Source organism: Drosophila novamexicana, unplaced genomic scaffold, assembly GCF_003285875.2.
Source record: "Drosophila novamexicana strain 15010-1031.04,08,12 unplaced genomic scaffold, DnovRS2.1 tig00000387-arrow-pilon, whole genome shotgun sequence".
NCBI classification, from domain to species: domain Eukaryota; kingdom Metazoa; phylum Arthropoda; class Insecta; order Diptera; family Drosophilidae; genus Drosophila; species Drosophila novamexicana.
Genome location: NW_020824800.1, coordinates 5639528 through 5656984, shown reverse-complemented (window position 1 = coordinate 5656984; position 17457 = coordinate 5639528). Strand labels below are relative to the sequence as shown.

The window sequence follows — 17457 nt, the reverse complement described above, 5'->3', positions numbered from 1 at the left end:
ACCTAAAACTTAGCCCAAAAAAGATGCTTAGGATACTTTTCATCATTTTATGGTATCTATAGGATTATTCTTATATCCACCAAGAAAAATTGTAAATGTTCTTCTGGATGCCTTCCAGAAACTTGGCAATTGAAAGCTTTGCTATGCTGTTGGCATATAAGAAAATTGAGTAAAAAAACACAACTGTCATATGTCTGTAAGGGTATTTGATTGTTGTGGTGCCTGAACGTTGGTCGTTTTCTGTTCTTTCTTCCATTTCATTTGTGTTGGCCCCTCAACTTCAGATGGAGTCAGATCTTAAGCCGTTGTTGCCTGTACATTTCTCCATATTGGGCAATCAAGAAACGACGTTATTGAAGTTGAAGTTTATGTTTATTATTTTTGTTATTTTCTTGTTGTTGCTGTCGTTGTTGCTGTTTTATCTGGCGGCTTCCGTTCAAGAACCCAGAAAACAAAACTGAAAACTTTTGTTGACAACATTTTGTGCCACTTTCATGCAAATTGTCCGCCGACTGTTACCTCTGCCCGTTGCCCGTTGTCCGTTGCGTTTGTTGTTGTTCTTACTCTTAACATAATTTCGTAACGTGTTGTTGGTGCCATCGCAGTTGTCGTAAAACGCAACAACAACTACATTTATGTTCTTGATGGAATCATTAAAAAATCCACCTTTTTTTATATTTAAAGTTAACTCTGCGATTATTATGTGAATGCTTATGGTGATGATATATGATAGATGACCACCCCGAACAATCCATTGGAATTTAAATTATATGTTTAGAAGGAGCTGGGCTGGCAAATATACACAGATATATGCAAAAAGTGCTTGAAAAAAAAATATCATAAGCGATTTTTTTAAGGGATTATCATTAGGGACTTGGACTTGGACTTTGATTTCATTGCAAATTTAATTTATTTAATTGTTGAATAATATTGACCTGATTTTAAGCTCCCATAACTTTGTTAAAACTGAAACGATTTTTATGACTGACAACATTTTGGTCATGGTTTAACCTCTAGAATTGTACATTAATATTTTACGAATTTTTTTTTATAACATTTTTTGGACATTTTTGCAAGAAAATATTGTACTTATGCCTTGTACATTTCTTACTAATTGTGGGAATTTAGATTCTTTATTTTTTTTTTATTCAAATATGGATATCAAGTTTAGCATAAAAATCTACGAAAGAGTTTTTGTTTTTAAAAATGTTTTTCATAGTATGGTAATTTTTTTGCTATTCACTAAAATTTACTTTTTATCAGGCTTGTGTAAAAAATCTCACATAAAATGCTTTGTCTATCCTTTTTCAAGGTTGTAATCTTTGATGTGAAAAATCATGCATAAATTAAAACAAATTTGATATGTAAAGCTTTGAAAGACTTAGTAAAAATACTCTCTCCTGCCAAGTCCCTAGTAAATACCCTATCTAGACTTTAAGCTTTGTCGAAACTAAACCAAATTCCATAAAAAATATCATTCTGATTACGTACGTATTTCCATCAATAAATAATCAAGCATGTAGTTATGTGTAGTTATAAAAATATATATATATGTACGTATATTTGACATCATAAATAAATAGTTTATACAAAAACTTAGCTTAGTTTAAGGCTAAAATACTAAGCACTAATCCGCTGTATATCAAAGTAGGTATTCCTAGTAATCATATAGATTTGCACAGTTTAGGAATAGTCTAGAGTAGAGCTAAGATTACGTTTTAGTTAATTTCCATAAATTACGGTTCACCAAACGCAGTACAAGAGTAGCTGTTGCTTCGTGTGGGATGCTGCATCCGCCATGTTCCACTGCTGATCCCGTAAGTACCGTTTGTTCAGCTTACCCGTTGCCAGCTGCCAAGTCGAAGAGCTTGCTGAGAAGGAGATGTAGGAGGAGCGGGAGGAGGCACTGGCCCAGGCTATGCGCAGTCGTCTTCAGCTAAATGGGTTAGACAGTTGCCGGCGGCAACCTGGTGCTGCTTCAGCAAGACAAGTGGGCATAGCTAAGGGGGGAGAAGTCGGAGTGGGGCGGCTAGTTGGAGCAGGGTTAAGGTGGCTTCTACAAGGTGCACTGATACTGTTGCTGCAGTGCGCGGGGCAACGTCTTGTGCGGCAGATGGGCGGCGGGGCAGCTGAGGGAGGCCAAATGCGATTGCGACCCGGGCAATCGCTGACGTTGCAGCAGAACGAGGCAAATGCTGATGATTATCACAGATATGGAAACAGTTACCAGCACGCTGCCCAGATTGGCGCTTATATAACGCAGCGAGGCGGCATAGACTGCAGGTGCCAAGGGGGCAGTTGGGAGAAGAGCAGAATAATTGCATTCAACACGATTGCTAGCGTTGGCCATTTATGCATCTACTTACACTCATCATCATCATTTGCATCCGCCTGGGCCCGATCGGACATCCAGGCGCCCGGCCCCTGTTCCACCACCAGCTTGGCATACTTGCTGCTCAGCTGCGCCTGCTCTGGCGCCGGCGCCGGCGCCGCCAACGTCGACTGCGCCAGGCCGTTCAGCTCATTCAGACTGGCCAGGCTGAGAGCGCGTCCCTGCTGGCGTCCCTGCTGCTGCTGGGGCTCGGGCGGCTGTGTTTCCATTACCAAGGCCGGCTGCTCCACGGATTCCTCTTCCGTTTCCTTGAGCACCAGTTCGCTTTTGTTCACAAAGCGCATGTGCCGTAGTTCCCGACCCAAACGCTCCTCATCCGGCTGGAAGGGATCGTTGGGCTCGATGGCGGCTGCCACGCCTGCATTCTTGCCGGGCACCGTAAAGCTGGCGCGCACAGTTTGCATGCCCGACTGATAGCTGCAGACGACAACAAAGCTGTGCGGAAAAAGAGGGAAAATGTATATTAAAAATATAAACTGATTGATAGACTGAGTGATTGAAGATCTACACACTGTCTAAACGGAGATATGTATAAGGAATTCTCTGAATTCTATTTGGAGATGAAAGCTTAAACCTTCACAAGGTTTTTAAGAATTCCACTCAAAAGGGTGAAAATTTACTTCGATTGGCTTTCAGTTTATTTTTCAAAGCCTGACTGCTTGACTGTCTGACGGACTGACTGATTGATGTTCCATGCACAGTCCACATGGAGAGATGTTTAAGGAATTTTTTGCAGATGTTTGAGATGGAAGTGTTTGCCTTGACGAGGCTTTTAGCAATTTCACCTTTAAGGGTGAAAATGTACTTCGATCGGTTTTCAGTTTATTATTCAAAGCCGGACTCTTTGACGGACTGACAAGCTGACTGATTGATGTTAGAGGAAACCTAAACTAATTCTTACTGTAGTTCAAAATGGAAATGAAATGGGGGCTTCAAAAAATTTCACGCATAAAGGTGAAAAACGGGTGGAAAATTGTTGAATTAATTTGATACCCTTTCTTTTGTTCGATCGGCCTTTTCTTTAAGGTCCTTGTGAAAATTGATTCGCGACGGGTTTCACGCGTTTCGTAAAATCCACCGCGTACAAGTAAATTTAAATTTGTTTCCCAAGTGGAAACAGAGTGAAAAAGTGAAAGTGAAATTTAAAAAAAGAACCTACTACTACATTTATTTAATTGCTCTATGCTTACCGCCTGGTGCTGTGCGTAAAGATGCCCAAATTCTCTTGGACTGTGATGAAGGTCTCCACGGTGTTCGTCTCGGGCTTGACCATGCTGCCGCATTGCTTATGATCGATGCGCATGGTATATTTATCAGCTGGATCATTGGCATTGCCCTTGATGCCACAATTGCCACCGTCGACAACGATGCGACCGCCAAAATAGGGACCCGTCTCTACCTCAATCTCGGAGGCATGCGCCAGACACTGCGTCGCATGGGCGGAGACTGAAAAGCGCAGACAATGCGATGAGACTCAAGTACTTTTCACTAGAGCTCATCAAACAACTTACAGCCCTTCGTGGGTATAATGATGCTCTGACCGGGCAGATGAGCTGACGCTCCCTCGATCTCATTCTCGTCATGAAACTCGGAGCGTGCGCTGCTGCTGCGTAGGCGACGCGGCTGCACTGGACGTATGTGGAAGCTGTACCGGGTGGCCATTCTCAGATTGTCCACGGCGGCGGCGAAGTGCTGCACTTGAGTGCTGCGGGAGAGAGTTAGCCAAGTGAGTGCAAGTCGGCTATAGCCGACTGCGCAATACTCTGTTCACAGCGCAACAAGAGATGAACACAAAGCAAACAGCGTGCTTGTTGGGCTATTAAAACTAAAACTGTTGCAATGACTCTCAAACTGTGGCTAAAAAATTATAAATAGTAGATTTTTGTGGCCCTGGGATTGGCTGCATTATTCTTGGATGAATCTTAAGAGAAGCTAGTCTATATAGACTTCTATAGGGAAATATTTAGCTAGCATTTGTTGCGCTACCTCTTAGACTGTTGCAATGGCTTTCAAACTGTTAGTAAACTAATGTAGACTAATGTAATTAGTAGATTTTTGTGTTTCTGGGCTTCTGCTCTGATCTTCATGAAAAGCATAATCTATCGATTTGTTTTTTAATACTTTAAAGATAAATAAGTTTATAAAAGAGGTTTAATGTTTAGCTGACAGAAAACCCATATGCTCTCTTGCACTTTGTGAACAGTGTATTTGCAAAGCAAACAAAAGTGAATAAGTTATATGAGTGTGCACTTACTCGACATACTCCTGCCCAGGTGTGGGCAGCTCGGCGGCGGTGGCATTCACCAGCTTGACGCGGCATCGCTGCGGTCCATAGTTCTGCATTTCACAGTAGAAGATCTGAAAGGCTTTGGGTGGCTCCATAGTGCTGGCAATGGTCATATTTGTCACGCCATGCCCATGCCCATTCCCATTCACAATGGCATTCGCATCGGTAATTGTATTCGTATTCGTATTGGTATTGGCATTCGTATCTGTGTCATGGGCCGACGTCACGATCTCAACTTCCCAGGTCAGATTCACCGATTTGTAATTTGGTTCACCAGCAACGCCGCGTATCTCTGCAGGCCCAAATAGGTTTCAGAATGGGGTTTACATACATACATACAAACATGGTACTTATATAAAAATGGGGTTAGTCAACTGCCGACTACCGACTGCATTTGCTGCAGTTCATCGCAGGCCCAGCTCAAAGTTGCTTCTTGCATGCAAATCAGTTAAGAGCAAAAGGCTTTCAGCTGCTGGGTGGGGCGGGGGCCGGGTGCACGCCTAAGAACTTGTTTCACTAAAAAATCGTCTACAACTGCAACTTGCTTTTGGTTTTGCTTTTTTTTTTTACCCCTGTTGTTGTTCTGTACCACTAAGTGGTGTACCTGGGCAATAAGATCTCGGGCGAGCGTGTTTTGTGGCACCGCAGGTGATGGAGGATTTGCCAGCGAGTGTGCCGGGAATTAGCATGTCCAGCTAACTGATTGCAATTGCGAGCTCAACTCTGAGCTCTACCAAATCGCATTCAGTGGCTTAAACGACTAGAAGTAGCAGATGCAGAAGCAACTGCAGCAAATGAATCACAACAAATTACTTGAGTGTAACTAATTTAAAGACAAATAGAGTGCGATTAAAATGCAGCGGAAATGTTATCTTACGTACACTGCTTGCACTATCAATAGGAAGTGTTTACATTTTGGGAATTAAAATATAAAACTTGTTAAGAAACAAGTCTCTAGCTTTTATAGGTTCCGATACTTAGGAACAGACAGATATGGCTAGATCGACTCGGCTACTAAAGCTGATCAAGAATATATATTCTTTATGAACTCGGAGATGCTTTCCTCTGCCTGTTACATAAATTTATACAAAATCTATCTATCCCTTTTAAATGGGTTCAGAGTATTTAAACATTAAATAAGCCATTCGGGGGCAAGAAATAAATAAAGCATCTAATTTTATTTGCGCTTCACGATGGCTCGCATCCATACTCCGTGCTTATCCCAGCGCGATACTCAATAAAGATATATTTAGAACTGAATTTTATTTTACTAGAATTTGCTGACTTTAAGCTAAAAGGTTTAGAAATACAATTAGTTTCCCATATTTCTTTATAAAAAAAAAAAAATTAAAAATGAATTGAAAACTAAATCATAAAAAGAAAAGAAAAAGAAAAGAAAAAGAAAATTGGAAACTAACTTTAGTAGCTTGAGTCCTTGAGCAAAAATGTGCACAAATATATTTTTTTATATTATATATCTTCCATATTTCTTAACTTTTATTAAAAACACGTAGATATTTGATTTATTCAATTTCGTGATATTAATTGAAAATTAAACATACATACGTTAAATTAATCCACATAAAGAAAAGGAATAGAGCTCAAATATGCAAATGAAACAATTAAACAAATAATAATTAATAAACAATTTATTTAAATCCTTTAACTATGTATGTTTGCTAGCATGTATTAATCAGCTAAGCCCTGGTCAAGCTATTTCTTCAATTTCGTTTTTACTTTTCTACCAAATTGTGAAATAATTTACATTCATATTTAAAGCCGAGCTTGAGCCATTCATAAATAAAGGTTTTATTTATAGAGATTATGTTGTTGTTGCCAACTTTGAATAAATCTTAAAAATTTGTGTCCACCTTCGGTTAGTTACTTTGATTAAATCATGATTAACTGAAGTATTCCCTCACAGCAAACCAGGCAGCTCATCGCATTGCTCCATTAATTAACCCGCCACCCCCTGGAAATTTCTACCCCCCCTCAATTGCAATGACACATTTGTGGCATATCTAACATCTAAAGTGCGTTTTCCCCGATTTCCAATTTGGCAGAACCTTGCATAATGCGCAATTAGAAATGCAATTTTCCAGGCTAAGCAGCTGAAATGTTGTTTGGCTGTTTGCCGTTGCATGTTGTTTGTTTGCTTGCGTGTAGTTTGTGTGTGTGTGTGTGTGTTTGTGTGCTGCTTGTACATTTTCCCATGTTGAAATCATTGACACCAATTTTGAATTCGCCAGGCCGCCTCCGTGCTGCTGCATTCGCCATTTAGGCGAATTTCACACAAAGAGAAAAAAATACAAAAAAAAATCTGCAGCGCCATGGAAAAGTGAAAATTTAGTCGAACAGTTGGCACCATTCTGAGCTGAACTGTCAAATACTTAATAGAACCCGGCAAACAGGCAGCACAGACGACAGCTCCATCATCAACTGCCTGGCCGCTGATTAGAAACTGGCCATTTGGCAGCAAATAAATCGCTCGATTTGAGCATATTTCTTCACTCGGCTGACGGCTGTGGCTGCCACATGACGTTGCACTTTTGCGTGAAACGTGTGATCAGGTTATGCAATGCGCTGCCTGGTCTTTGTCCAATTTGACAGTCACCGCGTGGTCGAACCACACTGACATTTTGGCCGCATCTAATGACACTTTTGCTCTCGGGCCAGCGGCCAGCTTATCATTAGAAAATGTTGCCGCAATTTCCGCCGTTGCGGTTCTGGGGCGGTGCCGGGGCCGTGGCCCGTTTTGCCCGCTTTGCCCGCTTGGACAGGAAACGTAAGCACATTTCCATTTGATTGGCATAAAATGGCTAAAATTAGCGCTAGCCGCAAGTTCGTTGCCTAAGTCTTTTGTTTTCTTCTCTCTTACTCGCTTTGCCCTCCTGCTAAAGCGTGAAACAATTTCGCTGCCAAGGGCAGCCCTTGCCTTATTGTTGCTGTTGTTATGTTGCAAACAAGCTGCTGCTGCTGCAGTGAAACGGGGCACACAAGCAATGCACACGTTGCAAGATCACAAATCGTGACCAAATGCAATTAGGCAGCAGCTCGGCTGCAGAACAGAATGCCAGCGACAAGTCTTTGAGCCCAGCGAGCGGGCGTGTGGGGCAGCTTCGGTGTCTACCTTATTTTTTTTTATAGGACTTACCATATTTGCTGTCGGCATTGTTGTAGCTTTTGCTGCTGCTGCTGTTGCTGCTGTCGTCGCTGCCTGTAGATGTTTTCAATTTTCCTGCGGCTGCTGCTGCTGCTGTCTGTTGGGACTCTGTCAGCAGCTCATTGTGGCTATTGTTGCTGCTGATGCTGCTGCTGTTGTTGTTGTTGTTGTTGCCTGATATTCGGGCGCGTCGTGTTGCCGCATTTGACATTGCCGGCAGCAAAAGCAGCATCAGCAGCAGCAGCATCAACGGCAGCAGCAACATGCAGCAGCTGCTGCCTGCCATTGATTTGTTTGACATTATTTTCGCTTGATTTATTTTATGAAATTTTATGTTTGTAGCATCCAAAGTGTGTCAATTGGGCGGCACCAATTGCGCCTTTTATTATTATTACTATTATTCTTGCGACTTGTAGTATTTTGAGTTTGATTGGGCGCAGTCACTAGTTTTTATGGCTTGCAAAGCCAAACAAAAAATAACACTAAGAACACGCAACAAGTTACACAATATAAAATTTATTGTTAATAATACAGTCTGTCGCGTTTTTTTTTGTTTTCAAAAATAACGGCAACTGCAAACAAGCGATACGTTAACAGCGACAACCGCACGCCTTCATTGGCGTCGCACAACTGACTCACAACTCAGCTGCAGTCGAACTTTGAACAAAGCGCGGTCGCAACAGCTGTTGCGAGCAGCAGCAGCAGCAGCAGCAGCGGCAGAGCGAGCGCGGCAGCGCAATGCCAAGGCCGCGCGCGTCAAATGAGCGAGCTTTCAGAAAGCTCCTTCTCTCTCTCTCTCTCTCTCTATCTGTCTTGTCAAATGCACGACATATGCTTTCGGTTTTAGGCTGTTGTCGCTGCCGGCGCCGCAGTCGCCGTCGCTGCTGCTGCTGCTGCTGTTGTTGTTGCAGAGCCAACACCAGAAATGTTAAGCAGGAACGGCTCTTATCAGCAGCCGCTTATCGTATGGAAAACTCGACGTGTTTTTTTTTTTGTATTTTACAAGCGCTAAATTAAAAATCCATATTAGAGATGAAAAAAAACCTTTCTATATAATTAAGGCACAGCCAAGTAACCTTTTCGAACAGGTATTGATAAAAGTTTTGCGGCTGATTTTGTTGTTGTTGTTGTTGTTGCTGCTGAAAAGCCAAGCGTAGCTTTCCCTTTTTTATTTTTTCTTTTTTGGCGCGAGCCTATTGTTTCTTTTCCCAGCGCTGCTTTGATTAATGCTTAATCAGCAATATTATTGTTATTAGTTTTCTATGGCGACCAAATTTGGCTGCCGCTGTTGCCTTTTAGCATTATTCATGAGCATTTTATATAGATATTTGCCGCTTTATATATATAAAAAAGAAAAAACTCCCCCAAAATGAAATCAATTGAAAATGTCGTATAAACAATTTCACTTTGACAATTTGACGCAGAGCTTTTGTTGCCTTTCAATGTGTTATAATATTGTTAATAATAACTGCAAAATTGGCGTTAGTTATATAATAAAATTTGACATTTATTTAAAACTAATTACGCGGGTTTTATGGGCAATCAAAAATATTGGAATTAAGGAAAATGCATATTATATGGCTGCATCATTAAAGCAAATGTTTGTTGAGATAAGCATGAGAAAATAATGGAATTTAAGTATGTTTGACTGATTGATACCCTGTAAGCCGCAAAAAAACGAGCAACAGATTTTCTTGCTTAAAACAAATTCCAATATAGAATAAATAATATTGACTAAATATATGTGTATCTGTAATAAAACACATATAATATAAATAGAATATATATAAATTTTCATCAAAGGGCATACACCTTTCGTATACTCTACTCAAATTTGCCCTATAAAACAACCATTTTAGCTCAATTATCAGGTTGACCTTTATTTCATATCTCAATCTTGACTTTTACTCAGCTGTGTTTGATTTCCCAGCACCTTTTTATTTATATCAAATAATTTCCATATTGTTTTGGCCTATTTTGCCCCACTTAGAACTTGTTAATTTACAAACACGCAATGTAATTTCCTGCTTAATAATAAATTATGCCAACTATTTATATGATAATTAGACAGCCCCCTAAAACAGACACTCACCTTTGTATATATGTATATGATATAAGACCAATTCTTTTATATTTGTTTTAATTGTTTTGGTATGCCAAGGCCAGGGCCAGTCGTGCGTTATGTAATGGCCCACCTGTGCCGTGTGCTATGACGTTAGCAAATCCTTAGAGCTACATTAAAGGACACTGACCGCTGTGCAGGTCAGGCTGGGCGCTGTCCGAGTTCGGAAACATTTCAACTGCTTGTGACAAATCCCTTGGCAGTGAAATGCTCAAAACGAGCAGTAGACACAAGCATTTACCCCTAATTTCCTTAATTAAAAATTTAATGAGCCTTTCAACTAAAAATAAACACGCTGCGAGGCAGGGACTCGCAATTGGAACACCTGTTGGCGCCGCAAAACTCTTTGGCAAGTTTCCCATGAGGTTTTAAGGATTGCCGTCGTGCCGACACACACACACACACAAAGGACCCGGGCCGAGCTGGAAGGCAAACAATGCGCAAATTGAAATGTGTTTGCCAAATCACTTGCCACGCCCACAAGCAAACCGACCTCAGCGCCATCAAGACAATGTGCGGCGCTGAAAGGTTGAAAAAGAGCGGAACCAAAGCGTGTTTTTACAATGTGCCTGAAAGTAGGCAACGAATTTTTGCGGCCAAGCAGTTGCGTGTGCTGTACGTGTGTGTGTATATCAGTTAGTTTTGCATGTGTGTGTGTGTGTGGCGCGCATGTGTGGCGTATAATTGAGTGGCCGTCGCCAAGTATCCTGCTTTGCATAGCAGTCGCATGTCATTAGCAGGCAGCTTAGGCCAGCTGTTTGAAATTGACATGGCTTCCACGGCGTATACGCAATGTCGCCCAAACCTACTTGCAGCCCCGCCCACTCATTTTGGCCCGCCTACAGGCTGAGCGGCAACGATTGTCGATTGTTTGACTTTCGGGTTGCCAGCCAGGATTACATGTCTCGAGCACATCAAACAAGTTTACTTACCAATGACCTCGTTAATGAAACACACACACACACACACAAACCGCTGAAGTACGGCAATTTGTTTGTGTGTGTGTGCACTAGGGGTTGTGTGTGCCTGCATGTTGTTGAGTTTACTTTGTAATTTGCGCTTATCAGATTTATTTTTATTTTTGATTTTTTAGCTGGTGCCCAAAGCACAATGCAAACAAAACAATGCGTATTTCGCGTGCGCCGAATATAAAAATACACTTTTTTGTTATGGAAACTCTAAGTTGCAATACGTGTTTTATACTTATCTCTGACTGATTGATAGATTGACTGACTGACAAACCAAACCGTAAAAGCTAAGAAACTAATTATTTGCACAGTTATCACCATATGTGATGGAGATGCACGCTAAGACGGGAAACTCATATAGGATATTTGAGTGTACCATTTTTACTCGAATTTTTACCAAAAATAATATTGCCAGATTGAGATGCCAAATTGATCTAGACATCAAACCAAGAACAAAGAGACAAATCTTATGAAAATTGCTTGAGTTTTGACCTAGTTATGGGGGTGGGAAATTTTGACCTAAGTCTATATAGGATATTTGAGAGTACCAATTTAACATGAATTTTGACCAAAATATTATGTTGCCAGATTTTGATGCAGAATTGATAATGAGGCCAAACCATGAACAAAAAGCCAAACCTTATTAAAATCGGATGATATTTGACCGAGTTATGGGGTGGGAAGTTATGACCTATGTCCATATAGGATATTTGATAGTACCAATTTAACATGAATTTTGACCAAAAAATTATGTTGCCAGATTTTGATGCAGAATTGATCTAGAGGCCAAACCATGAACAAAAAGCCAAACCTTATTAAAATCGGATGATATTTGACCGAGTTATGGGGTGGGAAGTTATGACCTATGTCCATATAGGATATTTGAGAGTCCCAATTTAACATGAATTTTGACCAAAAAATTATGTTGCCAGATTTTGATGCAGAATTGATAATGGGGCCAAACCATGAACAAAAAGCCAAACCTTATGAAAAACTTATGAGATTTGACCAAGTTATGGGGTGGGAAGTTTTGACCTATGTCCATATAGGATATTTGAGGGTACCAATTTAACATGAATTTTGACCAAAAAATTATGTTGCCAGATTTTGATGCAGAATTGATAATGAAGCCAAACCATGAACAAAAAACCAAACCTTTTGAAAATCGGATGATATTTGACCCAGTTATGGGTGTGGGAAATTTTGACTATGTCTATATAGGATATTTGAGGGTACCAATTTAACATGAATTTTGACCAAAAATTATGTTGCCAGATTTTGATGCAGAATTGATCTGGCCAAACCATGAACAAAAAGCCAAACCTTATTAAAATCGGATGATATTTGACCGAGTTATGGGGTGGGAAGTTTTGACCTATGTCCATATAGGATATTTGAGAGTACCAATTTAACATGAATTTTGACTAAAAAATTATGTTGCCAGATTTTGATGCAGAATTGATAATGAGGCCAAACCATGAACAAAAAGCCAAACCTTATTCAAATCGGATGATATTTGACCGAGTTATGGGTGTGGGAAATGTTGGCTATGTCTATATAGGATATTTGAGGATACCAGTTTGACATGAATTTTGACCAAAAAATTATGTTGCCAGATTTTGATGCAGAATTGATCTGGAGGCCAAACCATGAACAAAAAACCAAACCTTATTAAAATCGGATTAGATTTGACCAAGTTATGGGGTGGGAAGTTTTGACCTATGTCCATATAGGATATTTGATAGTACCAATTTAACATGAATTTTGACCAAAAAATTATGTTGCCAGATTTTGATGCAGAATTGATCTAGAGGCCAAAACATGAACAAAAAGCCAAACCTTATTAAAATCGGATGATATTTGACCGAGTTATGGGTGTGGGAAATGTTGGCTATGTCTATATAGGATATTTGAGGATACCAGTTTGATATGAATTTTGACCAAAAAATTATGTTGCCAGACTTGGATGCAGAATTGATCTGGAGGCCAAACCATGAACAAAAAACCAAACCTTTTGAAAATCGGATGATATTTGACCGAGTTATGGGTGTGGGAAATGTTGGCTATGTCTATATAGGATATTTGAGGATACCAGTTTGACATGAATTTTGACCAAAAAATTATGTTGCCAGATTTTGATGCAGAATTGATCTGGAGGCCAAACCATGAACAAGAAACCAAACCTTATTAAAATCGGATTAGATTTGACCAAGTTATGGGGTGGGAAGTTTTGACCTATGTCCATATAGGATATTTGAGAGTACCAATTTAACATGAATTTTGACCAAAAAATTATGTTGCCAGATTTTGATGCAGAATTGATAATGAGGCCAAACCATGAACAAAAAGCCAAACCTTATTAAAATCGGATGATATATGACCGAGTTATGGGTGTGGGAAATGTTGGCTATGTCTATGTAGGATATTTGAGGATACCATTTTGACATGAATTTTGACCAAAAAAATATGTTGCCAGATTTTGATGCAGAATTGATCTAGAGGCCAAAACATGAACAAAAAGCCAAACCTCATTAAAATCGGATGATATTTGACCGAGTTATGGGTGTGGGAAATTTTGACTATGTCTATATAGGATATTTGAGGGTACCAATTTAACATGAATTTTGTCCAAAAAATTATGTTGCCAGATTTTGATGCAGAATTGATAATGAGGCCAAACCATGAACAAAAAGCCAAACCTTATTAAAATCGGATGATATATGACCGAGTTATGGGTGTGGGAAATGTTGGCTATGTCTATGTAGGATATTTGAGGATACCATTTTGACATGAATTTTGACCAAAAAAATATGTTGCCAGATTTTGATGCAGAATTGATCTAGAGGCCAAAACATGAACAAAAAGCCAAACCTCATTAAAATCGGATGATATTTGACCGAGTTATGGGTGTGGGAAATTTTGACTATGTCTATATAGGATATTTGAGGGTACCAATTTAACATGAATTTTGTCCAAAAAATTATGTTGCCAGATTTTGATGCAGAATTGATAATGAGGCCAAACCATGAACAAAAAACCAAACCTTTTGAAAATCGGATGATATTTGACCGAGTTATGGGTGTGGGAAATTTTGACTATGTCTATATAGGATATTTGATAGTACCAATTTAACATGAATTTTGACCAAAAAATTATGTTGCCAGATTTTGATGCAGAATTGATAATGAGGCCAAATCATGAACAAAAAACCAAACCTTTTGAAAATCGGATGATATTTGACCGAGTTATGGGTGTGGGAAATGTTGGCTATGTCTATGTAGGATATTTGAGGATACCATTTTGACATGAATTTTGACCAAAAAATTATGTTGCCAGATTTTGATGCAGAATTGATCTAGAGGCCAAAACATGAACAAAAAGCCAAACCTTATTAAAATCGGATGATATATGACCGAGTTATGGGTGTGGGAAATGTTGGCTATGTCTATATAGGATATGTGAGGTTACCATTTTGACATGAATTTTGACCAAAAATTATGTTGCCAGATTTTGATGCAGAATTGATCTGGAGGCCAAACCATGAACAAAAAACCAAACCTTATTAAAATCGGATTAGATTTGACCAAGTTGTGGGGTGGGAAGTTTTGACCTATGTCCATATAGGATATTTGATAGTACCAATTTAACATGAATTTTGACCAAAAAATTATGTTGCCAGATTTTGATGCAGAATTGATCTGGAGGCCAAACCATGAACAAAAAACCAAACCTTATTAAAATCGGATTAGATTTGACCAAGTTGTGGGGTGGGAAGTTTTGACCTATGTCCATATAGGATATTTGAGAGTACCAATTTAACATGAATTTTGACCAAAAAATTATGTTGCCAGATTTTGATGCAGAATTGATCTGGAGGCCAAACCATGAACAAAAAGCCAAACCTTATTAAAATCGGATGATATATGACCGAGTTATGGGTGTGGGAAATGTTGGCTATGTCTATGTAGGATATTTGAGGATACCATTTTGATATGAATTTTGACCAACAAATTATGTTGCCAGATTTTGATGCAGAATTGATCTAGAGGCCAAAACATGAATAAAAAGCCAAACCTCATTAAAATCGGATGATATTTGACCGAGTTATGGGTGTGGGAAATTTTGACTATGTCTATATAGGATATTTGAGGGTACCAATTTAACATGAATTTTGACCAAAAAATTATGTTGCCAGATTTTGATGCAGAATTGATAATGAGGCCAAACCATGAACAAAAAACCAAACCTTTTGAAAATCGGATGATATTTGACCGAGTTATGGGTGTGGGAAATGTTGGCTATGTCTGTATAGGATATGTGAGGTTACCATTTTGACATGAATTTTGACCAAAAATTATGTTGCCAGATTTAGATGCAGAATTGATAATGAGGCCAAACCATGAACAAAACTCTAAACCTTTTGAAAATCGGATGATATTTGACCGAGTTGTGGGTGTGGGAAATTTGGACCCAAGTCCTTACACATATGTATGTATGTATTTGTGCATGTATGTATATGGGTATGTATGCTTGTATGAATGTAGCATGTATTTATGTATGTATGTATGCACGTATGTGTGTATGTGTGTATATATGCATGTATTTGGGCATATAGGTACATATGTATGTATATATGTATGCATGTGTGCATGTGAATATGCATACATATGTATATGTATATGCGTGTATATGTGTTTCTCTATATAAGTGTGTTTGTATGTATTAAAGTATGTACGTATATATACGAAGGCTTTAACTGGAGGAGGTGGCAGCTTCAGCAACTCAAGTGGTGACGGCTTTAATATTGGAGAAGACGGTTTTAGCTAGGGCCTTCTTCAGCTTTAATAACTTAAGAAAAGCCTCAACTATGTAGAAGGCGGCGGCTCGCACATTGCAGAAGGGCGCGGTTGTTAATTTTGAAGGAGGCGGTAGCTTTGGCTTTGGCGGAGGAGGCGGCAACAATTTTAAATGTATAACAAACATATCTATGTCTTATTATATGGAACAATTATTGCAATCGTATGTATGCATGCTTGCTGTATGTATGTGAAGGCATGTAAATGCATGTTTGTATGCATTAAAATATATGTGTGTGTGTTGAGCTGAGCTCAAAATGAACATATCATAATATTGTTAATATTGCTCTACTATGCGATTCTCACGAATTCAAGTAAGGCTTCGCAGGCTAGCGGCGTTTTTAAGCTATTCAACTTATCTCTGCTTTTCTATGCTTTCAGCAATGGGTTCGTCTCCCGCCTACACTGATAGATGATGATCAAATAAATGTGCATGTGAATTTACTGGTGAGTACACAATTAGCAAATATACATAAAACTGATTGGTGTTCACTTTGAAATAGAAAATAGATTGTTTTTTTTTTTTTTTAAATTAAGACACATGCCCAATATATTTTTAAGTATTAAGCCATATCCAAATTGCGGCCAATTTCGCCTTTGAATTCAATATTTAGCTTAGCAAGCATTCGAAGAGTATTCCTAACGAGCTGAGTAAATAAACTACTCTTGGCGCTCAATCATAAACGGGAAATATGCTCCGTATGCGCAATCAATTATACGCAATACACTTGTGCAATCCATTTGCTCAATCATGGTCATATGGCGTTATAGTCACACAGTAACACGATATGGAGAAGCAAAAAAAAAACAATCAAATGCTTATGCTTAAGGCTCAAATAGCACGAACCTAACAAAAGGCTGACGGCGTCCTGTGGCCTTTGGCCGTGCTCCTGTCACAGTTCCGGGCACAATTAAAGTAATTATCGCGCCACCGCAGGCACTATAAAAATCGCTAATACTCTTTAATAAATGACTCGCGTCGATAATTACCAATGACATTAGTGTGTGCACCGAAAGGGGGCGGTGCGGAGAGGGGTGGGGCGTTATCCTGTTCATTAATGGTTATGAGAACAAAAGTACACATTTGTGGCAAATTGATAATGTATTTGTATTTAGCTCATCATCATTATCATCATTTGCATTGCAATCATTATCGTAGTCATTCATCATATACATATATATATATAATTATATATATGTATATATAACGATTAACACATGCTCTATAATTACATGAACTAACTTTAATTAACTATTAATTAATTGGTCGAGCGCTGGCAACGTTTACTTTTGCTATATCCCTAACGATATATCTTTTTATAATTTGTATTTGGTATACTTTAGTTGAAGGAAAAAATTTGTGTTTTGGTTTCACTTTCTCTTTGTTTTCTCTAACAAAAGCAGCTTAAATTAAATTTAAATAATACTTTGTGTGTGTGTGTGTGTGTGTGTGTGTATAATAATTATATCGTAGAGTATTTGTGTATGTGGAATCAACGCAAATCAAATTTACATATCAAAGGAATTTCGCTAAAATAAAACTAAACAGTGCATTAGCTAAGGCTTACAATAGGTTGGTTCTTGCTTAAATTCCAAATACATTTCACAACAGAAATTAAATATATTATTCTTAGCTTTCGCGCTGTTTCATTTAAATTCTAAATATTTC

General features: G+C 38.9%; 1 protein-coding gene across 1 annotated transcript; it reads right to left on the bottom strand.

The window, feature by feature from the left end:
• Nucleotides 1-1576: 1576 nt before the first annotated feature.
• LOC115759991 lies at nucleotides 1577-10137 on the bottom strand. Its single transcript, XM_030701144.1, has 7 exons — nucleotides 10095-10137; nucleotides 7834-7878; nucleotides 4647-4971; nucleotides 3904-4097; nucleotides 3583-3838; nucleotides 2367-2827; nucleotides 1577-2277 (listed from the first exon to the last, which is right to left on the bottom strand). The coding sequence occupies exons 1-7, from the start codon at nucleotides 10135-10137 to the stop codon at nucleotides 2057-2059; spliced, it is 1545 nt and encodes a 514-aa protein (XP_030557004.1). The 3' UTR covers nucleotides 1577-2056.
• Between the last annotated feature and the right edge of the window lie 7320 nt (nucleotides 10138-17457).

Coding starts and splice junctions, on each gene's coding strand:
- LOC115759991 (XM_030701144.1), bottom strand. CDS start 10,137: ATGTTTCCGAACTCGGACAGCGCCCAGCCTGACCTGCACAGCG. Junction 4,972..7,833: donor CAATGCCGACAGCAAATATG/GTAAGTCCTATA, acceptor TTGGGCCTGCAG/AGATACGCGGCGTTGCTGGT. Junction 2,278..2,366: donor TGCAAATGATGATGATGAGT/GTAAGTAGATGC, acceptor TGGCACCTGCAG/TCTATGCCGCCTCGCTGCGT.